The sequence below is a fragment of the Epargyreus clarus genome, unplaced genomic scaffold (genome assembly GCF_041222505.1).
Source record: "Epargyreus clarus isolate Ecla_fem2 unplaced genomic scaffold, WU_Ecla_fem_2.2 ptg000005l, whole genome shotgun sequence".
In the NCBI taxonomy this organism is placed as follows: Eukaryota; Metazoa; Arthropoda; class Insecta; order Lepidoptera; family Hesperiidae; genus Epargyreus; species Epargyreus clarus.
The window spans coordinates 14,759,425-14,784,813 of NW_027332213.1; the positions used below are offsets into that span (position 1 = coordinate 14,759,425).

A 25,389-nucleotide genomic window follows, 5' to 3' on the forward strand; every position below is an offset into this window, starting at 1 on the left:
CCAAGAAATATTTTATAATACTGAGAATTAAGTATGATTTATAGTAAATATGTAAACTGCTATGAAAACAAAATTTGGTCGGTCTGTTTTCAATATAAATGTTGTTTTCTAAAGATATATACATATATATAGGTAGATATAACAATTATAATTAACATGATTACATTTCCAATCAATGTAATGAGTATATTATACATAATTAAAGAACTCCAAGAAATAATAAAAATAAACACTTTAATGCCATTTGAAACCGAACGCATTAGCAACTCGAGACAATTCCTAATATGCGATTATTATTTAATATACGAATGTGTGCTAATCCGTTATCCGTGTGTTTACACATACAGACAGTACACGTCAACACGTGGATCATATTTCGTTCGTTCATTTGTGCTCGAGTGCGTTGAATTCATTCAGTCAGTCGTCCCGCGCGGTTTGAAGGGCATGGTGGTTGACGCGGTGTCACAGCGACTACTTTCCCGCGCTAAAAATATCGTGCTTCGTTCCAATTTCAAACATGTTCAAAGAGAAATATTGTATTGTGTCTATATCTTTTGATTTAGATGAAAATCTAAGTTAAATATAATGTAAATTAAGGTATTTTATTGATTAGAGTTAATATAATCAAGCGTAAAGTAACTTGTGGTTTTGCGTGTAAAATACTATAATTTAATCGCGACAGTGTATAATGCTGTAGTTGATTTGTCGGTTGATAGTTTATTTAAAACGCAATGGCGTCAGGAGTGAATAATACTGATGTGGAAAGAACTGAGGTTAAGCCCGGCGAAGCAGACACACTGTTGAAAAAAAATGAATTGAGCTTCGAAGAGGCGTTTGAACTCACAGGTAAGTTGTTAAAAATATAAACAAGCTATACAAATAAACATTGGTAAGCGAATTCCCCACGTGCAATCTGAATGTGCATATTTTTCGACTTTAGGCAAAAAAGTAGTTTTGTAAGTAGGCCAGAAGTCCTACTAATTACTTGCAAAGTTCTCTTTCGTTCTCAGAGTAATTTGAGTTTTCGTTGGTTGAAAGAAAGCATATTTAAAATGGATTAATCTGTGATCATATTACATTAAAATTTTGAAACAGATAAAATCCAGATTGTATGTTTTGGTTTCTGCTTCTTTATGCCATTGATAAATAAAATATTTTACTCATCAAAGATTTGTGCTTCAGAAATACAGACGAACATAGTACCTTCCCTCTTGTTCGAAGTCCGTAAAAAGTAGTTATATTCTTATTCTGAACGGACAATTTTATATTGTAACTGTAAATTGTAGTCCACTGTACGAAATAATATAGGTTTGTAATAGTGAAAGGACTGTTAGTATCGATCTAGTTTCAAGATGACTTCCGGCTTGCAAGTAAAGAGTAATATCTTAAATATAAAATTCTCGTGTCACGATGTTATTTACCGTACTCTTCCGAAACGGCTTTACCGATTTTCACCAAATTTTATATGCATATTAGTAGGTCTGAGAATCGGCTACTATCTATTTTTCATACCCCTAAGTGATAAGTGTTGTTCACCCTCAACATTTTTTTATTTATATGGCTACACGTTTGCCGGGTCAGCTAGTTATCATATAAAATACGTAACTATTAATATTGGTCGTGACCAATGATATATTAAAATTACATAGTAAAACTAGTTATTATATCAATGGTCGTGACACTCGTGACCTTAACTTTGATATTGATAAGCAATCTGAACCCATCTCTGAACCCAAACTAACCTTAGTTTCGTATATTACTCATATTTTCATGGCGTGGTGTTACATATATGCGTACTGTTTTACCCCAGTTTCAATATATTACTCTTTATATAAATACGTCAAAAAATAAAATAATATAGTTCTGATTAATCTATTTTACGCCATTGATTGATTTGCCACCTTGTTTTGTGGAGGATAGTATTAGAATCATTTATTTTTGTACCTGTATCTACTATTGAGTAAAGTATCGTAATCCTAACTAATATTATTAACTAATGCGAATGTGAAATTGTGGCTTTACTACACTTTGACGCCTAGCTATATTACTTATTCCTATGTTTTTTTTTTATACACGTAGTCAGAAGTTCAGAGAAACATAGGGTTTTATCCCGAAAAGTACCGTTCCCGAAAGATAGATAATATGTTAAAAACCTCCGACCGCGAGCGAAGCCGCGCATAACAGCTGGTACTAGCATAGTAAAGATTTACTATGGTACTAGTAATTGTCATAGGTGTGTTGTCATCATTGGTGTCAACCCTAGCAGTGATAGTAAAGTGGTCCGGAATTAATGAAGCGCATTCACCGTATTTTTTCTTAATCTTAGCTATAAAAAATTAAGGCTATTAATTTAGCGGTGAAAGGAAATGTCGCGGGGTGGCCTAGTTACCTACAACTTGGGTTTTTGCATTCTTGGACGTGTGAAGCCTATGAATGTGCCTAATACTGCCTATAAGTAGGACAGCAAGTAGGATCGGAAATAGCTATACTATCAAATGTTACTATTTGTGCTAGTGTGTACATAGATTAGTAAAGATCACTCACTCCTAACAAGAAAATGTGCCCAGTTTTGAGAATTGAAATAGTTGCGTAAAAAAGTTTTGCCACGTCTCCGTGCTAACATGTCCTTAAAATATTTGAAATAATTATTTATTTATTATCTAAATTACGCAGTATTAGTTATTTATTCGTAAATTTTCTCTAAAAATGTTTTTATTTGACAAGAATTAAAAAAAAAGAACGTACTAATAAGCCGTTTGTGGCTTCATTCAATATCAAGGCGGCGAAGTATCTTTACTAATCTATGACTGTGTATATTATAATCTATTTCTACCTATATATTTTTTTTATAATATACGAGTAGCAGCCGATCATGCAGTCCACCTGATGGTAAGTGGCCGTTTATTGCCGTCCATGGGCATCTAATTAACCCCCAATTAGATTAGCTTTCTACTGGAGGTCGCCAAAAATGCTCCACTACCCCTGAGGACTAAGCTGAAACGCCTCCGAAAAATATGTCTCCCTTACAATCGCCTTAAAATCAAACACAGCAGCGCTTAACTCTGCTATTGTTAGGCAGAAATAAGTGTAGCGGTGATGCCGCCGGTGTCGAACCACAAAGGGTTCTACGACCTATTTGGAGTTGACTATAGATGCCCATAAACAATAGCCACTTACCATCAGGTGAACTGCATCCTTATTTCGTATTTTACAGTATTTAATAAACGCGGTGAACAATCATTAAAACATGATTGTTTACCGCGTCCGTGACATAAAAAAACTGTATGTAATTTAATTGTAATGAGCCATATAGATTACTAAACTGGATGTTTATACGTTAAGATTACGCAGTGCCGTTATAATTACAGCTGTTTACATAACTATAAAGATTAGGTTAACGAAGTCACCAGCGTCATTGAACGGGCGAAGATATAACTTGGTCGTTGGCGTATAGTGTGGATCGCGACTTGGCCTGTGACGTCATATTAACTGAATATTACTGCTAATTAATTAATCCTCGTTAACCGTGTGGTTCTGCCTTAATATTACCTATGTTTTTGTATAGACGGACTGCTTAGAAATAATTAACTGGGACGTCCTACAGCCCAAACCTCAATCGGCTAAACTGATTTTAAAATTTGAGGTGTCATTAGAGTCTTCTAAATTGTGATGTTCTAATTGTGTGGGAGTGATATCGGCTATATATTTAAGTATCTAGTAGTTTTTTAAGATAATTCTTCAGTTTAATTAAATGGTATTTGTCCATTGCAATAAGCATATATATATACACTTGAAAACCCATATAACCTTTAATTAATGATGATAAAAACTTATGTAATTTATACCAACAAGTACGATTGCATGTTCAGCTGATATTCAACACTTCTTTAGTATTCACTATATTTTATTTACCTACTATCTAGAACAAAATTATTGTAGTTTAGGAAGTTTTTCAAACATGCCTTTGTTTATGTAAATATTAAAACAAATAAAAAATATTTTCTCCTAAAACATACAGCGATAATTACGTTAGCGGGTGCAAAGTAAGAAAATGCACAGGTGATGTTACTTACACGGACAATATTTAACACGGACATATGAGAGTTACCATCAGCCACATGGCACATGCTACATCTATAATCAACCCCGGATAAGATTAGATTTCCGCCTGAGCTCGCTCAACTGCGCCGCTACTCCTGAGGACTAAGCTGAAACGCCTCGGAAAAGTATGTCTCACTCACTACATCCTTCAAACCAGAACACAGCAGCTGTGCTGTTACTAGGCAGAAATAGGTTGTCCCTGTAGTCTCGGGAATAGAATAGGGCTACGGTATCCCCTGCCTGTCGTAAGAGGCGACTAAAAGGGGGCTTCCGGGGTTGCGGGTGGCAAGAGTGGGAGCTCGAACCGTCCAGCAAGCAACCCCGGGAAGGACGACGGTATGTGTGGTCGCATACCGTCGTAAACACCAGATGGTGTGGCAGGAGCCAAAAGTCCTCCCCCAGGGTAGAGCCCGATCGGGGCATTGCGCTTGGAGGACTCCGGTTGTGTTCCCTCGGAGATCCCGGAGTTCTCCAACAAGCGTTGAGGACGACCACCGGGGGGGTTTTAGTGCGGTAAAAATCCCACATAACCCGGCGTCGCTCCCACGTCGTCGGGTACCTTTTGAAGGTTTCCCCCTCGTAAACAAAAAAAAAATGTGGCGGTGGTGCCGCCGGAGTCCAACCACAGGTTCTGCCACCCTCAACTCTTCTATGAATTCAATTAAGAGAAACGCAAGTGAACACAGCAATGCAAATAAAGAATTATGAATATGAATATCCCCAGGTCACGGCAAGTTCAACCACTTCGTGCTGCTGACGTGCGGGCTGATCATGTTGAACGTTTCCATGGAATCGGTGGGTATGAGCTACGTCATCACGGCGGCCGAGTGCGAGCTGGAGCTCACCAGCGAGCACAAAGGCCTTATCAACGCTGCTGCTTTTATCGGTGAGTTAGTTCTCATGCCTAATGCTTTTACATTTACAGAGTTAAAAAAAGATATAAAGGATAGTCCGCTACCATCTTCATTATCAATCCATTGCTGTCTCAGTGCTGGACATGGGTCTCTAACAGCGAAAGAAAATTTAGGTATTTTTTTAGAATAAATATTAAAGTGCAAAAAATCGTCAAACTGTCTTTGTGTACAAAGACATCTTCAACAACAAAGATATAATCAATCCCAGATAACATTATAAACCTATTTGAGGCCCGAGGTAGACAGGTGGCGACTAAGTTGTAACACCTTAAATAAGTACCTACGTCTCTTAATACCTTTCAACCCAGAACACAACCCCGCTTAACACTGCATAAGGCAGAGATAGGTGAGGCGATGGTGCCTCGTGCGTTTAACTACAAAGCGTTCTACCACCTTCAAATTGGTATAGTTCGTTTAAAAATGCTAGTCCGCTCTGAATATAGAAATGAGTCGCGTCACCACAGCAAATTGTATGACTACACGCGATCGCAATAACTTCAGAGCGGACTTGCAGTTTGGCGCGGACTATACTTGCACCTACGTCGTAATTCTAAGGTGTGATCAACTTGCAGCACATAAGTATGTTCTAATTGTCCAGGTATAATCGTGACGTCGTTCCTCTGGGGCTACCTCGGGGACCGGTTTGGCCGACGAGCGGTGATGCTGCCGGCCATGCTGGCCTCCGCAGTATTCTCCGTGGCCTCGTCCTTCTCCACCAACGTGTGGACCCTGCTCATCCTCAGGATGCTTACTGGCTGCCTGTGAGTACTTCTTTCTACTTTCATCGTTTATTCTTCATAACGAAACACATTTGAAGTGGTGGTAGGTTTTTTTTATAATATAGGAGTATAGACGAGCACGCAGTCCACCTGATGGTAAGTGGCTACTGCCGCCCATGGACATCTGTAATGAACCCGAGATAGGATTGGATATTCCTACTTGAGGTCCGCCACAGATGAGCCTCTACTCCTGAGAACTAAGATGGAACGCCTCGAAAAAGTATGTCTCTCTTACCACACCCTTCAAACCAGAACACAGCAGCGCTTAACACTGCTGTTGTGTGGGTATGGCAGTGGTGCTTCCGGAATCGAACCACAGGGGTTCTACCACCTTTTAAACTGTTTTCCCTTGATTTTCTTTACTTTGCTTATTTTTGACGACATGGGAGTAGGGAAGGTCTAATTGGTTACGTCAGCTATATTGAATAACTTTTCTGTCTTCTTTTTTAATTTTAACTCCCTATAAAATATCACATTTATAAACGGAAAATTACCTCATTACACGTGGCGTTGTCGACTGCACCACGATCCATACAATAATTTGAAATGTTGGCACTAAAAAAAACTTTATTATCGTGAATACGTGAGTATCTGCCTGGTATATAATAAAATCTAAATAAGTTAGTGGTTTTACAATTTAGTATGCAAATTAACATGAACTATAATGCTATTTGATTTTTTTTATTTTATTTGAAAATTCAAACCTCTTAAAGTTCATCAAGATAACATAATTATATACTTAAAAATACGCTGAGACATAGAAAACTGAAATTTAAAACCTTTAAAATGTCTGTCTTTTTTATAAATAGGACCCGAAACCATCTACAGGGTGGCGCAAAATTAAGACACTTGAGATCATATTTTCTAATTGGCAAAAAAAAGTCCACGTTAAGTTAAGTTAACGTCCCACTGCTGGGCACGGGTCTCTTCTTATAATGAGAAGGATTAGGCCATAGTCCACCGCGCTGGCCAAGTGTGTATTGTATTGTTACAAGGGTTCTATCATCTTCAAATGTTCAAATGTTTAAACAACCTTATAAAGAACCGTATTAAATACTTTTGTTTATTTCAGAATATCAGCGTCGAGTGCGACAGTGTATGCCTATTTAGGCGAAATGCACATTAGCTCACGCCGGGCGGCTGCCATAGCGTGGGGATCGGCGTTTATTTCCTTCTCCTTTATTATATTACCAGGTAAGAAACTAAAAAGTATTGTTTATTAATAATTCACTCGTATTTAGTTCCCAGGTAAATGTTTTTTTCAAAATTGTGTAAGTACTCAATACTCAATACTTTATTGCGATCATAGTTAGTTATACCTACAATTGATCTAATTCATTACAATTTTAGGAACATATGAGTAGTAAGTATTGGTAAGATTGTTCGAGAGTAAGTTTATTTACATCTACAGACATACAGGGTTTCAGACACGTGCCGTGACAGTCAACCAGTATTCTCCTATGCAATATGTGTTGCAGACAAAAAATATTTTCTGATACAATTAGAATTAACGTAATTATATTCAGTGTAACAGCAGAGTCTGGGTTTGCCTGTCAAAATATTGTATGAAAAAAGGCTGTCACGACCCGTGTCTGACACGTTCAATGCCTGTAAATATAAACGAGGCCTATCTATACATGCATTAAGAAAATAATATATATAAAAATCATAATAAATATGCATTAAGAAAATAATAATGTCTGTAAAATCGTAATAAATCACGCATTTAAAATTAGACATCAGACCACAATCGTAATATTATGTATGAAAATCGATATTCACTCAGCCGTAAATCTCATTTAGTGGCCCGGTTTATCAAATGATATGCGTATCAATATTACTTAGGGATGGGGGTATAGTATCGATAAAATTATCAATAATGATATGAAATGATATGATATAATAATAATATCGTTAAAATTATCGATAAATGATAAAATAAATAATTTACTTATCGGGTCGTGGCACAAGTTGAGGTTGTCTCCTTCCGCGGTTATTACAACACATATTTTAACAATAATAATTCATTAAATATTTTTTATCGACCTTTTGCATGTTTTTTTTTTTGTTTCATGTTATATTTTTTCATGACCGTAATTTTATTGTGTTGCAATCTTCGGAACAAGGATTTATTTTATTTATTTATTTATTTAAGCACACAAAATATAATACATAAGAGAGCTTAGGATTTTCTTTCTAATTTATATTTTAGATTTAACTTATCTACAGATATTATAAAGCGATTGTTTGTTTAAATATGCATATCTGTTAATAGTAAAATAGATAATTAGAAATACATTAACAAATTGGTTAAGTCTAAGGATCGATGTATGATAACAGAATTAACTAATGATATTTACAAAAATAATATTGGGATGTTTTATTTGTACATAATTGATTTTTCAGATTTCCTTTTGTTTACTGATAAACAGTATTCAAATATATAAATAAGTAAATAAAAATTATTTACACATTAATTTGGAAGGTGGTAGAACCCTTTGTGGTTAGACTCCGGCGGCACCGCCGCCACACCTATTTCTGCCTAATAACAGCAGTGTTAGGTGCTGCTGTGTTCCGGTTTGAAGGGTGTGGAAAGGGAGACAGACTTTACCGAGGCGTTCCAGCTTAATCCTCAGGGGTAGCGGTGCATCTGTGGCCAACCTCAGGTAGGAATATCTAATCCTATCTGGGGTTGATTACAGATGTCCATAGGCGGCACTAGCCACTTAATATCAGGTGGACTGCATGGTCGTCTGATACTCCTATATTATATAAAAAATATCTATAAAAACGTTTTAATTTCGAATGAGTCTCTAGAGTTTTGTATTGTATCTGCGTCTATCCGCTTATTCCATCTGTAATCTGTAAGAAACATATTCATTATTCATATAATATTCGGAAACGTTATTTATTTTTTACGACCTCTATATTTTTATACATGTCAAAACCTTAAAATACTCGTATATCTTAGGTAAATCCTTTAATTATGAAAATGGACTAAATATAATTGGATGGATTATGGATTAACTTTGATTCTCAATTAGTAGTATTACTGGTGTAGATAAATATATTACATCTACAAACTGCACTACAGATATCAAAGTTTCGTGAACAAAAAATAAAATGTATCAGCAGCCGGTATATATAATATCGATATCATATATTACAAGTACCCAATCCCTAGTTGCAATACATACGAGTAATTGGTCGTGTTGGGCCCACGACGCGTTATGCAATCGAAGCCGATAACCTTAACTGAATGAGTAATAATAAAGGTAAATAAAACAGAACTATGTCTCAATCTCAAGTTCGAAGTTACCTCATACACGCCCTAGGGTTGATTACACGTGGTTGTCACGTGTCATAAGAAAAAATATTGGAAAAAAACAATAATAACATACAAATCCATCGATAACTTAATTGATAATTGATTTGACCGGCGATGACCTCATTCCGGGCTTATTAGTAGTTGTAGACTGTTACATAACTTTAAACATCATAATATTCATATTTTATGAGTCCGGTTACGAATTATGACCCGCTTATTCGCCGGGGTCACATGTACATTGGGTTTTATTTGTCACTGAACAGAAAAGAAACCTTAAGAATTTTTTTTTTAAGTATATCTGTAATGGACCCTAACTGTAGCGCGGAACAGGTATTCCGCGTAAATTTGTATTATTCGTATGGGTCCTACCCATACCAATAATACAAACAGGAATACTTCCACTGAGGTCTAAATTAAAATGTTGTGTATCGAGCTTGTCTTATACCATCCTTCAAATCAAAGATGATAAGCTACATTAACCGAAATGTTATAAAAACAAAAATATAATTATGTCACTAACGTGTTAGATGAATCCAACGAAACCCCAGTACTATGTTAAAATCCACTAAGCCGTATGGGCTGTAAGGCGTGCCAAAGAATGAGACATACATACACTCGGCAAACATTACTCTCCACACTTAATAGTGTAACCACGACCACAGGCCTGTATTTGTATTATACCCAAACGACGACCCTTTTTTCCGTGGGGAAACCCTCATGGGTTCCTCTCTGCCGCGGGGGCAGATGAGAGGATATGCCAGACTTACCGGCTAAAACCCCACGGTGTTCCTCTGAACGCACTTTGCCGGGACTGCGGGTACGCTATAGCATTCGTCCGTGGTCCCGGCGGCGTTTGCCCACAGCAGGGCCCGTCTCCGTTTGGGATGGAGCCGGAGTTTACTCCATCCGCTCATCTTTGAGCCACCTCGAGGCCAATTTATGACGTAAGACACACCCATGTCCTACGCCATGCCTCCGTTATGGGGGGTGGTACTACTGCCGCCCGATACGGAATAGACGCACAGTACCACAGCAACATTACGGGGTAACGCTGCCGCCCGATACGGGGCAGACGCAGTGCATCCCAACTAATGATGTGCCGAGTCGGCCATTTTTGGTACTCGAGTACTTTAGTACTCATATAAAAAAGAAACGAGTCAGTACTCGAGTCCAAAGTATTCACAAAGCCATTCACAAAGCCAATAGCACGACAGAGCAAAAAAAAAAAACGCCACTCACTACACAAAATTAAACAAGTTTTTACTTGTACGAGTATCGTCAGTATTCGAGTATCACTGGTACTCGAGTATCACTATTGGTACTCGAGTATGCGAGTACGTACTCGAGTACTGACTCGAGTTGACCTAACTCGGCACATCTCTAATCCCAACCACCACTGGAGCGCTTTAGCTTCACCCGCTGCTGGATTGCAACGGGCTACTGAGCCCCCCCACCACAAGGCGCACTCCAACTTGAGGGGGATACCCAAACTACGACCCTACCGCAATCAAACCAAGAATTATAACATTTCATTACATTACGAAGTTTCCTACTGCATTTCAAAACAAAAACACATAAATAAGAAAAATACGATCATAGGAAACATACAATAACTTAATAAATATAAATCTTTCTTTATAATAGTGCGATATATAAACAAAACAATGTAATAATTCACATTAATTTTATAATACAGTCTTATCGCTAAGCATTTGACGAGTAGTATTAAATATAAATGTCCATATAAATATTTTTTATTGTATGCAGTCTGTTTCCTTGTAAGCAAATAGAAACTTGATAACACTTTATTTGCACTAGTTTATCCGCTCAGAGCAATGTGGAGGATTATGCTCTAAGCCTTCCTAGCAGTGGGATACTAAATGTGATGCGGTTTTAAAATTAAAAAAAATCGAAAATGCTCAAAATAGGAACAGTATTTTATATGTTGATAGCAATCATCATAAGACCTCATTATATCAAACGTCACTAGTTTTTACCCACTGCCTCGCTCGCGTTCATTGGTTTTATGTATCCCCGGGCACGGTACGTTATTTCGGAATAAGACCGGAATGAGACCATGACCTTCTCTGAACCCCTGACAACATGTGTACAATAAATCATGATAATCGGCTATGTAGTTAAGACGTAAAAGCAGCAAATAAACAAGCATCATCAACCCATTACTGTCCAACTGCTGGGCACAGATCTCCTCTCAGAATGAGAAGGATTAGGCCATAGTCCACCGCGCTGCCCAAGTGCGTATTGGTAGACTTCACATACCTATGAAAACTTTTTGAAATAAACAAAGAAAGTATTCGAATTATAATATTAGGTAGGATTTCATTGAACGTATTATACTAGTATACAGGGTGAATCTCCATAATGTGCACATATTGAAACAGGTAAAATTAAACGGCATTTTGTCGACAAAAAAAAATAAAAATAAAAAAATATATTTTTTTTTTGGGTTTTACGACCTTTTGAAGTTTTATTTGGGAATTGTGCACCTGAAGTAAATAAATCGCTATAACTTTTGAACTAAAAGAGTCATCATGTTCAAACAAAAATTACAATGATTGCCAATAATGGGCCGTACTGATCCATGAAAAAATAATACCAAAAAAGTTTATCTTCCCAGAAAAAAATAGTCAGATTAGTGTGAAGAAAGCATTTTTTAGGTTGAATTTCAGTAATCGTGAATTTCCTCAAAATAATCTAGGTTTTTTATTTTATTTTTATTATTTGTAATTCTACGTCGTATTAGCTTTCAAACACTAAAAAAGCATGCCTCTAACTTAAGTTTGCTTTTTTGGCGATAAATGCGATTTAATTTTACCTGTTTCAATATGTGCACATTATGGAGATTCACCCTGTATATTAGGGTGATACGAGCCGTGGCACGTGTCGCCCTAATAGTATTGGCCTAGAAATTAATATGAAAAGTATTTTTACCATAACGTAGTTACATAGATAGATAACATTGTTATTGGAAGAATGTACGATGCAGTCATTTTAAAAGTACACAATTAGGCGTAGAATATAATTATTTACAATACAAAATATTTACTTATATTTCAAAGCAAAAGATATTGAGTGTTTATATGCGCTAACACTTTAAAGTATTAGTCAGCTTAAAACAACAGTAGTAATAGTAGTTACTAAATGATTTTTTTTTTTTTTTTTTTTTTTTCAAATCAAAATTTTTTATTCAAAATAGGTTCTTTACAGATCACTTTTTGAATGTCAAAGCAACTACCACCACTTCACAAGGTGTTTCGTTATGGAGAAGAAGCGGCGAAAGAAACTCCATAACACACATCTTTTAAAAAAAATGTTTTTGACAATGTTAACTTAACGTAATGGTACATGTGGAGCTGGAGCTAATTCAGACCACACCGTTTTGTCAGTCAAATAATCACTTACTTTATAGTACGCTTTTTTACATAGCGTTAGTTTGACGACATGTTTAAACTTTTTTTCTGTGAGATTCAAAATGTGGTCGGGTATTTTATTGTAGTAGCGAATACAGTTGCCCACGAAAGATCTAGCCACCTTACATAATCTACGTTTAGGAATTACTAATTTATTTCTATTTCTGGTATTAAAGTTATGGTGGTTACTATTTTTTTCAAACATATCAGTGTGTTTTCTTACATACATAATATTTTCATAAATGTATTGACTATGCACCGTCAATATATTAATAGTGGGAAACAGTTCTCTTAGGGACTCACCACGCCGCAGACTATATATTGACCGTATTGCTCTTTTTTGAATAGTAAATATAGAGTCTATGTCAGCAGCACTGCCCCACAGTAGAATGCCATAAGACATAATGCTGTGAAAGTAACTGAAATAGACAAGTCTGGCAGTGGGTATGTCTGTTAACTGTCTAATTCTTCTGACTGCAAAAGCTGCAGTACTAAGTCTGCTGGACAAAGCAGAGATGTGGGGACCCCACTGGAGTTTAGAATCAATGGTAATCCCCAAGAAAACAGTTTCATTGACGAATTGCAAAGTCTCACCATTTAGAGCGACATTCATCCCCGTACTCCTTACATTTGGTAGCATAAATTTAATACATTTAGTTTTATTAGAATTTAAGAGTAGGTTGTTTGCATCAAACCAGTTCTGAATCAAGCAAAGAGTTTCATTAATATCGTTCGTATCCTGTGATTGTCGTTTTACTCTAAACACCAAGGAAGTGTCATCAGCAAACAAAACAACCTCAGATAAATCCTTTACTACATTTGGCAAATCATTTATATAAACTAAAAATAGAAACGGACCTAGGATGGAGCCCTGAGGTACACCTATTTTAATATTAGAACCTGCTGATAATGCTCCATTTACTTGCACTCGTTGGACTCTATTGTTTAAATAAGAATTTATCAACTTTAGAGAATTTCCCTGAATACGTCAATCCCTGAATATGTCATTAATTAAAATATGTCTAAATTTAAATTTAATGTGACACTGACTTAAATTCTCTTTAAGGATGGTCACTGCTTTAATTGGGGATGATTTTAAAAATTTAGTAGTATTAAATGGTATATTCGAGAAAAAAGTTTCAAATTCTTGTGCAATTTCTTTATCTGAGGTAATCTGACCACGTTCAGTGGTAAGAGATACTTTACTGATACTTAATCTGCAAGTTCGTGTTTCGGCATTAATTATTTTCCAGATTGTTTTAATTTTATTATCAGCATTTTTTATTTTATTATGTATGAACTTAGATTTAGCTGTCATACAAACTGATTTAAATATTTTAGAATATTTACGAACATATTCATTGAAGTGAGGGCTACAGTTATTCTCTCTTTCACTATAAAGCTCGAAAAGTTTACTTCTACTTAGACGAATACCTTTAGTAGCCCATTCACAAAAACTAAGTCTAGTACTCTTTTCATACCTAACTTCAGAAAATATTTTTTTAAACTCTGTGTGCACTGTGGAGAAAAATGCAGAATATAAATTATTAACACAAGTGCTATGGTTCAGAACTGACAACTTATTTAGTAGCACTTTATTATATTTTAATAAACGGTGACTTGTAATTGGTCTATGAAGAAACTTTATGTTCCCTTCCTTGGATATGTTATATTGGATATGGACAGACTGCCCCTTGTGATCAGATTTAATCTGATTTATTATAGATTTTTCAACTACAGAGCAGTTACAGAAAATGTTATCGATGCAAGTAGCAGAGGATGAAGTCACCCTGGTTGGCTCAAAAAAACTATATTCTAAGTTATATGATCTAAATAAGGAAAGTAATTTTACTTTCAATGTGGTGTTTTCTAAAATATTCACATTAAAATCACCACAAACAACAACATATTTCTTACATTTGCAAATAATATCCAAAACATTTTCCATTACACCTTCAAATCTAGAAAATGTTTCTATGTTAGGGGGCCTATACACGCTAACCACAATAAGGCTATCCAGCTCGACACATGATAATTCAATAACACGTTCAACCGAGAGCCCCACTATATCCAAGCGTTCTCTTGATTTTAAACCTTTACGAGTTATTATTAATGAGCCACCATGGATAGCTGACTCACGGCTGAACGAACTAGCAATAAAGTGATTTATATAGTTTATTTGTGTTTCACCTTGTTTTAACCAGTGCTCTGTTAAACAAATTATATCATAATTGTTACTCTCTAAAAATAACTCCAGTTCCAGTTCCTTACTTGAAAAACCCTGGATATTCTGGTGCAATATTTTTAGAGATGAAAACTTTTTATTGCTAGTTTTATTATTACTAAATTTACCCATATGAAGACATTTATTTGAAATATGTCTCTTAATTTGCTTATTATTATTATATTCATATGAATTACTTACATAATTATTTATTGATATGTCAATGTTATTAAATGAATTACTATTTGACAATGGTTGTAAATTAAATAATTTGCCAGAGGTGCACTCTGTTGTCCTATCATTTAATTTAAATTTTCCAATGTCAAATTTAAATTATTGGATGTCAATAATTTTAAATTATTATTCTGCTCAATTCTGATTGGTATATATCGTATCGTATCATATCTATAAATCGATAATAATAAAATATTATTATCATATCGTAACCCTGCAGCATAACCGATAGCGTTACAATAAACAAACAAAAAGATCAAAATTGGACAAAACTTAGACCCGACCCGGGTGACGGAGCCGTCACCATACCGGTTTGGCGCGCAGAGGGTCCCGGGTTCGATTCCCGGCCTGACAGACATCTAAATGATGAATTTAGATTTCTGTTTCTGAGTCTGGGTGTTTGTGTATTTGTCTATGTGTGTGTTCATGGCACCCACAACACAGGGAATCCTAGTGTGGGGCTGTGAGTGTAGAAAGCGTAGTTTAAAAAGTTTGCTTTAAATCAAATCAAAGATGAATGCTATAGATAGTTGCTTGATTCGGGTCTAAATGCCTAAATAAGTGGGATTCATGATAAGTTTTTCGCATATTAATAGCCTAATCTATTTGGAGCAGCCGAGTTAGCGTTATTTCGAACTGTTACATTGTTGGTTTGTTTACAGTTTATTTTTATAAGATTAGAAGGCACTGCACTAATTATAGATGTCATACGAGCTTGCAATCCACTGATGGTAAGTGGCCATTGCCGCCCATAAGTAACTATGACCAGCTCGATATAGAAGGTTCTACTTAAAGCCGATTCGTTGGCTTAAGATGGTCGCCTTATATGTAAATCAGCCTGCATCCACAACCTTTTCCGAAATGACGAACTGGTACCCGATAGAAATGAGTGTGGCGGTTTTATGCCGATCGACCCATCCTAGTTCTACCATCGCTTAAAAGTCTACCTGCAGACTACGTCGATTTACCTAAATTAATACAATCTTTATAATTGAAAACATAACCTGGAAATGTATAGGCGACAGACGTCGTGATACGTCATCATACGCCTATCTATCGTAAGTGACAACTACCGCTCATGGACTTTTATAATCAACCCCAGATAACATTAGAACCTGAAGTTAGTCTCTGGCGCATTGCTGCACCTAAAGATCAGAATATAGCAGCAATTTAGGGTCCGTTCACACAGACCGGCTCAGAGAGCATTGGCACGCATTTTCCTTTTCACATAGACCGGATCGTATACGCTTGGAATTGGCCTAAGCGGAGCCGCCAACTATTTCACATAGACCAGCTGGTAAAGATCTGAAAGCGAATGCGCTCGCAGTAGGAGCCGATCGGCTGCGCGAGGAAGAATGAGCACGCAGTCAGAGCCGGTCGGCTCCTCTTATTATTTCACACGAAGCGCGTTCAAACATTCTTAATGACAAAAGACGTGCACATACAAAAATAAACCTTAATACAAATACTTAAAACGAGATAAAAATATGATCTCTCCGAGTCGGTCTGTACGAACGGAACCTTATTGTTATAAGGTAGAAATAGGTGTAGCGGTTGTACGACGGCGGTAAGACTTGAACAAAAAATTGTTTTATCCTTGTGCTTTACATTCCAGGCCTAGCGTGGCTGATAATTCCCGGGAAATGGTCCTGGTCGCTATTCGGGTTTCGAGTTGTCCCGTGGCGAGCTTTCGTATGGTCCTGGTGCGCTCCTGGGCTATTGGCCGCGGTGGCCTTGCTCCTGCTGCCGGAGAGCCCTCGGTACCTCCTGGTGTCTGGGGGACCAGAGAAGGCCCTGCCGGTGTTGGAGAAGATGTATTTCTGGAACCACGGGACGTCGGCTGAAAAGTTTCCAGTAAATGCCCTTTTTGTAATATAGAAGTAGTAGATGAGAATGAAAGAATGTATCAGGAAGGCGGCGACAAGAAACGAGACGGCGTTTTGCTAAGCGCGCCACTAAGACCAAATAATGACCACGACCGCTCTGACAAGAGTGTAACGCTTAAGAAGAAGATGTGTATGCAGTCCACCTGATGGTTAGCTATTGCCGCGTCATCTGTAAGGACATCTGTAGTCAATCCCCGATAAAATAAGATTCCTACCGCAGGATGGCTACAGATGCGTTGCTACACCTAAAGACTAAATTGGAACGCCTCGGGTGAGTAATCTCCCTTGCCACGCACATCAAACAAGAACACAGCAGCTAAAGAGTTAAAGGGTGTAAAGAAACTGCTGTTATTAGGTAGAAATATGTTTGACATTGGAGCCTACGGGGCCGAATCACAGAGGGTTCCATCACCTACAAACGTTGATAGTATCGCTCCAATCAAACCTTAAATAATTCTACCCTGGCTATCTTCAAATCGTTAAAAATTTCAGGTAGAGAAGATAACAACCAGCAGTGACTTGGGGCAGCGTGGAGGCTTCGTGGGTGCTCTCCAGAACATAACACTGCTGTGTCGTCCGCCGCTACTCCGCTGCGTCGCCATCTCTCATATCTCCATGTTTGCTGTGTTCATGCTGTGAGTCATGCGTTATTTATATTGATATTATACACATTTGTAGATTCGCTCTCGTCTATGTCTAATGGCAAATATAACTCCCATACTCGTCGTCTATGTCTAATAAGAGCCGGTCCACACGGCGCGTTGCGTCAGCGTTGCGTCGACGTTGCGCTGTGGGTGCGTCGTTTTACATACTAATAATCATAGTGTTCACACGGTGCGCGTCGACGCAACGCTGACGCAACGCACCGTGTGGACCGGCTCTAACAGCAGTGTTAGGCGCTGCTGTGTTCCGTTTTGAAGGTTGTGGTAAGGGAGACAGACTTTCATTTTAATCATTTATTTGCCATGAATATTACATTGCATATGAATATTTTCCGAGGCGTTCCAGCTTCGTCCTCAGGGGTGGCGGCTCATCTGTGGCTGACCTCAGGTAGGAATATCTAATCCTATCTGGGCTTGATTACAGATGTCCATGGGCGGCAGAAGCCACTTACCATCAGGTGGACTGCATGCTCGTCTGCTACTCCTATATTATAAAAAAATGTCACATACGTACACGCACGCACGCACGCATACGTCGCATATACACGCCCACAAGCGGACAAACGCACACAAAGGCAGAAAAATAAGGTGAACGGATATGGAGTCAGAGAGAGACAGATAGACAGAGAGTGGAACAGACGGAGAAACGACAAGAGAAAGAGAAATTCAACCGGCATGCATGAACTAATAATTTTTAATATGCCTGTCTGCAATGATAGCCTAGTGGTTAGTGGTTAAGTTTTGAAGGTGGTAGAACCCTTTGTGGTTCGACTCCGGCGGCACCACCGCCACACCTATTTCTACCTAATAACAGCAGTGTTAGGCGCTGCTGTGTTCCGGTTTGAAGGGTGTGGTAAGGGAGACAGACTTTTCCGAGGCGTTCCAGCTCTGTCCTCAGGGGTAGCGGCGCATCTGGCCAACCTCAGGTAGGAATATCTAATCCTATCTGGGGTTCATTACAGATGTCCATGGGCGGCAGTAGCCACTTACCATCAAGTGGACTGCATGCTCGTCTGATACCCTTACATTATAAAAAAAAAAAAAAAAAGAAACTCGGCCTCTCGATCGAGGGGTCCGAGGTTCAAATCCCAGGCACGCACCTCTGATTTTTCAAAGTTATGTGCGTATTAGAAATTAATTATCACTTGCTATACGGTGAATGATAACATCGTGAGGAAACCTTCACACCTGAGAGAGAAAAAAATCTCAAAGGTGTGTGAAGTCCACTACGTCTCATTCTGAGAGGAGACCCGAGCCCAGCAGTGGGACAATAATGGGTTGATGATGATGATGATGATGAATTGGTCCAACTGCCGATCACGTCTAGCAGTTTAACACAAACCATGAGACAACGCTGTTCTGTTCTATACAATAAAATTAAGACTAAAATTAGTTATTTTTTGATTGCAGCTCGAGTGGTCTGTACGTGTGGGTGCCGGATATCCTGAACAGCATCCTGCGGAATACCAGTGAACAACAGATATCCATCTGTGAGATCATACACAACAAGTTTGAGGTGGCTAGAAATCTAACTGTAAGTTATGTATGAAATTTATGATTTTAGACTAAAATTATCGCGGAATTGAGACATTTTATTATGTAACGGGTACCCACGATATGCGTTTTTTATTGCCGATATTTCGACCCAGTTGCATGGATCGTGGTCACGGCGAAACTGCGGTGTTGGTGGTGTATGAAATTTAACGAGATTGCAGTGGAATGGACATCTGTGATCAATCCTAAGTAAAAAAGTATTCTACCACCTTCAGATGATTAAAATATTTTAATCGATAGTATAGTCCATGCCAAACTGCTAGTCCGTTAAGAAGTAGTTGCGAGCAGGTGTAGTCATACAATTTGGTATGGCGACGCGATTCATTTCTATGTTCAGAGCGGACTAGCAGTCTTATGCGGACGATATAGCAAGTTGTTTGCTTATTGAGGAATTTGGTATTGCAAATAAATCAAATAAAATATGTACTGCTTTTTAAGAAATTTACTAATCATAACAATCTATTGTGTTTCTAGGTCTGGGTGTTTGTGTATTTGTCTCTGTGTGTGTCCATAGTACCCACGATACAGGGAATCCTAGTGTGGGGCTGTGAGTGTAGAAAGCGTTTTTTTTGTTCCAGCTTGTTGCCATTAAGTGTGAGAGTGAGGTGTCGGTGGGTGTGTTTCCTATATCCATGAGTATGGGAGTCATATTTGCCATCACGTATCTCGCTATTGGTGTTTTTATCGACCGAATTGGACAGAAGACTTTGTACTGTAAGTTTTTATTTAATAATTTAAATTTTATTACACTATATTCTTTGATGGTGATAAAACTGGTAGAACCCTTTGTGTTCAACCACCTTCAAAGTAATTAGCCAGTGGAACCATTACTACGCTTATTTCTGCCCAATAACAGCAGTATTAAGCGCTGTAGTTCTTGTTTGACGGTTGTGGTTAGGAAGACTATTTATTTGAGACTCGAACTTAGTTTATATCATACTAGCTGACCCGGCAAACTTTGTACCGCCTCAAAATCTATTTATCAAGTATATTTCAAATAAAATATAGCCTATGTCACTCGTGGATAATGTAGCTTTCGAATGGTGAAAGAATTTTTAAAATCGGTCCAGTAGTTTTTGAGCCTATTCATTATAACCAAACAAACAAACAAAGTTTTCCTCTTTATAATATTAGTGTAGATGTAGACAAGTAGCAAACGAACGTGCCGTCCGCTTGATAGGCGGCGGTGGTGGGTGTTAGTGGCCATATCTGTAATTAACTGCAGATAACATAAATCTTATGTGTGGTCAACTACCTTTGCTAGCACTGAAAACTGATTTGACAATCTGGTGTAAAAAAAATATTTTACCACATCTTTTAAAGCAGAACGCAGCACTTAACACTGAATTAAAGGTTAAAGCAAAATAATTTAAAAATAAAAAAAACGGTTACTTAAAAATATAGCCTCCCATGTTACTCCCATGAGGCAAATTTAGAGGAATCCAACGACGCTTAATACGTTAGAATCTGTCAACCCGTTTGAGCTGCAGGGTGTGCCAAAAAAATGAGATATACATACATGTTTCTTTTTTTATAATATAGCAGTAGCAGACGAGCATGCAGTCCACGTGATCGTTAGTGGCTACTGCCGCCCTTTAACATCTGTAATCAACCCCAGATAGGATTAGATATTCCCACGTGAGGTCGGCCACAGATGCGCCGCTACCCCTGAGGACTAAGCTGGAACGCATCTAAAAAGTCTATCTCCCTTACCACAACCTTCATAACCTTCTTACACCTTCAAATCCAGTGTTAAATGAAGTTTGTGTTGACAGCGGGTATAATGATAGTATGCGGTGCGGCGACAGTAGCAGCGGCGCACAGTCCTCATGGTCTAGGAGCTGCCTTGCTGGTGTTAGCGCTGTGTGCCGGCTGTGCTGCATCCATCCTGGCTGCTATCGCTGTTGATGTGTTTCCTACCACACTCAGGTATTTACATCTTATATATAAAATTATCGTGTCACAATGTTAGTTACCGTACTCCTCCGAAACGGCTTTACTGATTTTCACCAAATTTTATATGCATATTCAGTAGGTCTGAGAATCTGCTACTATCTATTTTTCATACCCCTAAGTGATAAGGGTTCTTCACCCTTAATATTTTATTGTAAAGATATTTTAATATACAGTGTGAATTTAAGTGGGCCTCTATCGCGAAATCCGAATCTATTTGTATTAGCGAAAAAAAACTGAAAGAAGATAGGAGATCGATTTTGATAAATTTAAAATTGTTTAATAATTTTTTAAATAACTCGTATTCCCAAACCAAGAATGAAGTGGAATATTTTTTTGTTGTTTTTTAGTAAATACATGACGTTAAAAGTTACTTTGATAGACAAAAAATCTCTGAAAATACGAGCTTGATATCTTAAAAATTGAGCTGGCGCATGAGGGGATCTCCTTTCCCATTTTAAATGTATTGAAAAAAACTTTTTTTTTTAATTTTCAATGTAAATCATCGAGAAACTTTTTTTTTAATCTAATCCGTTTTCATAATCTGGTAGTAAATTAAATTCTCTACAAACAAGTTTTTGTCTTCATTTACTCAGCCTAATAGGAAAAAAGTTATAGAGTGTTGAAAAGTGAAAATTTAAAACAAACAAAAAGTGCATATCAATTTATTTTTTAACATAATTACTTTTTGTAATTAACCTCATTTTTCGCGGCATACTAACTAATGATTACGGTACACCAGTGTGCCGCGGTACACACTTTGGGGAACACTGCTCTAAAGAATCTATTTTGAATTAAAAAAAATAATTTGATTTGATTTCGTTTCGCAGGGCGATGGCGATGTGCGTGATGTACATGGTGGGGCGCGCGGGCGCGGCGCTGGGCGCCAACCTGCTGGGCGCCGCGCTCGACACGCGCTGCGCCGCCGCCTTCGCCGCGCTCGGCCTGCTCTCCGCCGGTAACGCAGCGTCCGGTCAATTCAGACTATTGAAATAACAAACATCCGGGAAAACCATTTTTTTTTATTTTAAGCTATTGCATAGCTTCTATCGCGGGCCTTGAGCGTGGAGACCGAATCCAGAAATTCCGTAACGAAAAAACCTAACACCCCCCACTCCGACCGGCACAACGGTGTTACTTTTTAGTAGCGATCTGTGCGCCCCGGGGCGCACACGCCAGTTGACGGGTTAATGACTTTTTGCATACTGCATAAATAAAATAAATATATAATTGTAATTGCATAAGTTGATAAAAAATGCTATGCAATATCTTTACCGCAGCAGTCTCCGACTGCCACACGTATTTTTTTATTTAGCAGTAGCAATACCAAGGCAAATTTTCAGGGTAGACTGAAATAAAGAGAAACAAATTTCCGTAGAGACCTTGCGTTTATCATTGCAAATAAAGTGGCCAAATTGCCGACGACATCGACGCACACATGGGATATGTGTGCATCGACAGTTATTCAGGGTCAAACGTCAAAATTTTAGGAATTGGTTTTTTCTTGGAAACGATAAGATTTATCGAAAATATACGTACTTCACACCAAAGTTTTAGATCACAAAATTTTGTATAAAAATGGTCCTTATGATTTTTTTCTCCAAGAACTATCATCAGTGCTATAGTGCTTGAAAGAATCACGTTCTACATGATATGCTCATTTCCACACCGCCTGAGAGGCAGTCTACTATACGCGTTTTTTTATATAATATAGGAGTAGCAGACAATAATGCAGTTCACCGGATGGTAAGTGGCTACTGCCGCCCATGGACATCTGTAATCAACCCCAGATAGGATAAGATATTCCTACCTGAGGTCGCCCACAGATGCCCCAGTACCGCTGAGGATTAAGGAGACGCTTCGGAAAAGTATATCTCCCTTACCATACTCTTCAAATCCACATCACAACAGCGCATAACACTGCTGTTATTAGAAATAAGCGTAGCGGTTGTGCCGCTGGAGTCGAACCACAAAGGTCTACCACCTTCAAAAATTGCATAATAATCGTTTTAGAGGGAGGTTAGTTGTAAATTTGTATAGACTGTAGAGGGAAGAGGATAGTGGTAGTATACTCCACATAAACTGCAAAGTTTATTGACATCTGACTAATACACTTCTATATTTCACATCTAAGCATATCTCCGCTAGTCCCCTATCAATGTAGATTATTGGAAACAATGGCTTAACATGTCCTCCGAAACGGAATTCATTTCAGTATATCTATGAGACCATTGAAACAAGGAAGTAAAAAGTATTAATACCTAAGCCTATTTAAATACACAATAAATTATTTATAACTAGCTGTAGGTACCCTGCGCACGTTGGTACGCTACCAACGAAAATAAATTTGAAGGAAAGACATTACACAAATATTTACGAAAATGTATCCTACCAATTAAGAAAACTTTACACAACAACGGCCATCCTACCAATTAAGAAAACTTTGGGCTCATGCACAACAACTATGCTAAAGATCATCACGTGATCAAATGCATAGTTTACGATTCTATAAGCTCATACAGACAAACCTTCATTTTTATTTATTAAGATCAAGAAATTTTTTTTCAGGTTCAACGGTTCTCATGTTATTTTGGCCGAAGCCGGAAAAGGTTCGGGAAGAAATGGAAAAGAAAGGGTTGTCATATTAAGGATTTTTATTTGTATCAAATTGATACGTTCCATTTTGTGTTTATATAGTTTCGTATAGTTTTAAGCATTTAATTATGTTTTAATTAGGTTGTAGGTGTTAAAATATTTATATTTTGTGATAAGGTCATTGATGCGTTGATTTTTTACGTCTGTCATTAATAATTAATACATGCAATATTTTGCGTCGTCGTCAACCCATGACTGTCCCACTGTTATATATAACTTCATTCACGCATCAGAGGTGCGTGCCTGGGTTTGAATCTCTGATAATTTCTGCCTACCAAAGATCAAAATTTGTCAGTTTTTTTTTTTATAATATGGGAGTAGCAGACTAGCATGCAGTCCACCTGATGGTAAGTGGCTACTGCCGCCCATGGACATCAGTAATCAACCCCAGATAGGATTGGATATTCCTACCTGAAGTCAGACACAGATGCGCTGCTACCCCTGAGGACTAAGCTGGAACGCTTTGGAAAAGTAAGTCCCCCTTACCACACCCTTCAAACAGCAGTGTTAAGCACAGCAGTGCTTAACACTGCTGTGCTTAGCAGCTTAGCAAACAGCTTAAGCACTGTTGTGCTTAACACTGCTGTTATGAGGCAGAAATAGGTGTGGCGGTGGTGCCGCCGGAGTCGAACCACAAAGGGTTCTACCACCTATACCAGTTTTTAGTAGACAGAAATTGGAAGACACTACAATGTGTCCTCCTACTAGAAATTGTAATACTTTGATCTTTGGCAAAAATTGTAAAAATTAATTATTAATTATGGCCGTAAATATTTATTTTTGGTATCAGTGACCACCTACCGTTTTTATTGTAAAATTGTCAATAAAAAATCACACTAAGCATATTTTGATTGACTTTACTTTTATTTATTATTTACTGAAAGAGGCATTTTTGTGATAATTGCATGTAGTGTTACTGTACAGGTTTGCTTTGTCTTAAGTTCCGGGTTATATTCCTGACCGGACAGGCTTCACATAATTATTTTTTAATACTGTTCTGCATGCTGGGGTGTGTGTGTGACTTTGGCACCTACGACACGGAATCCAAGTTTGAGGTCATTAAATGTGACTATTTTTTAAATATTATGTAAATAACAAACAAACATGCAGTTCACCTGATAAATTGCAACTGCTTCTCATGAGTAGGATTAGAGTCCTCCTGATGTCGGCCACTGATGCATTGCTCAGATAAGAATGTCTCTCGTACCACACCCTTAAAACCAGGTCAGTGGCGCTTCACAATGCTATTGGCAGAAATAGGTGTGGCGGTAGTGCCTCCCTTTCAAATTAATAAGCATTTAATATGTGTGTGCCTTATGAAATTAAATATATAAGTTAAAATGATCAATTTTTTATCTCATGTGTCTTATCTGCAGCTAGATATTTAATAGATTTAATTTTATATGTAGCGAATTGTCATATGAGACTGACACTAGCAATTTTATATAGGTAGATAATTTTGTAAATTTTTATGTTTTGTATAATAAAATGTGTTTTCAAAGTTTTTGGTGATTTATTTTTTACATCTTAACCCTTAATCGGGCTGAAGTAAGAAATCTGTTTTTCATGGCTTAAGTATATGTCAAGAAAATTTTGGATACATAAAACCATATCTACGGTCCCTACGTAAAAAGCGACATGTCAAAAACGTAGGTTTACAGGAGAGCG

General features: G+C 37.6%; 1 protein-coding gene across 1 annotated transcript; it reads left to right on the forward strand.

Moving 5' to 3' along the window:
• Positions 1–409: 409 nt before the first annotated feature.
• Positions 410–25,225, forward strand: LOC140742392 (synaptic vesicle glycoprotein 2A). Its single transcript, XM_073073323.1, has 11 exons — positions 410–846; positions 4,826–4,987; positions 5,614–5,776; positions 6,867–6,988; positions 16,627–16,865; positions 17,390–17,532; positions 18,970–19,093; positions 19,692–19,827; positions 20,889–21,042; positions 21,897–22,024; positions 23,635–25,225. The coding sequence occupies exons 1-11, from the start codon at positions 732–734 to the stop codon at positions 23,712–23,714; spliced, it is 1,566 nt and encodes a 521-aa protein (XP_072929424.1). The 5' UTR covers positions 410–731; the 3' UTR covers positions 23,715–25,225.
• Positions 25,226–25,389: the final 164 nt, after the last annotated feature.

Excerpts from the sequence above, each read along its gene's own strand:
- LOC140742392 (XM_073073323.1), top strand. The coding sequence starts at position 732 with ATGGCGTCAGGAGTGAATAATACTGATGTGGAAAGAACTGAGGTTAAG. Across the intron at positions 5,777-6,866 it reads AGGATGCTTACTGGCTGCCT|AATATCAGCGTCGAGTGCGA; the intron begins GTGAGTACTTCT and ends TGTTTATTTCAG. Across the intron at positions 21,043-21,896 it reads GTGTTTCCTACCACACTCAG|GGCGATGGCGATGTGCGTGA; the intron begins GTATTTACATCT and ends TTCGTTTCGCAG.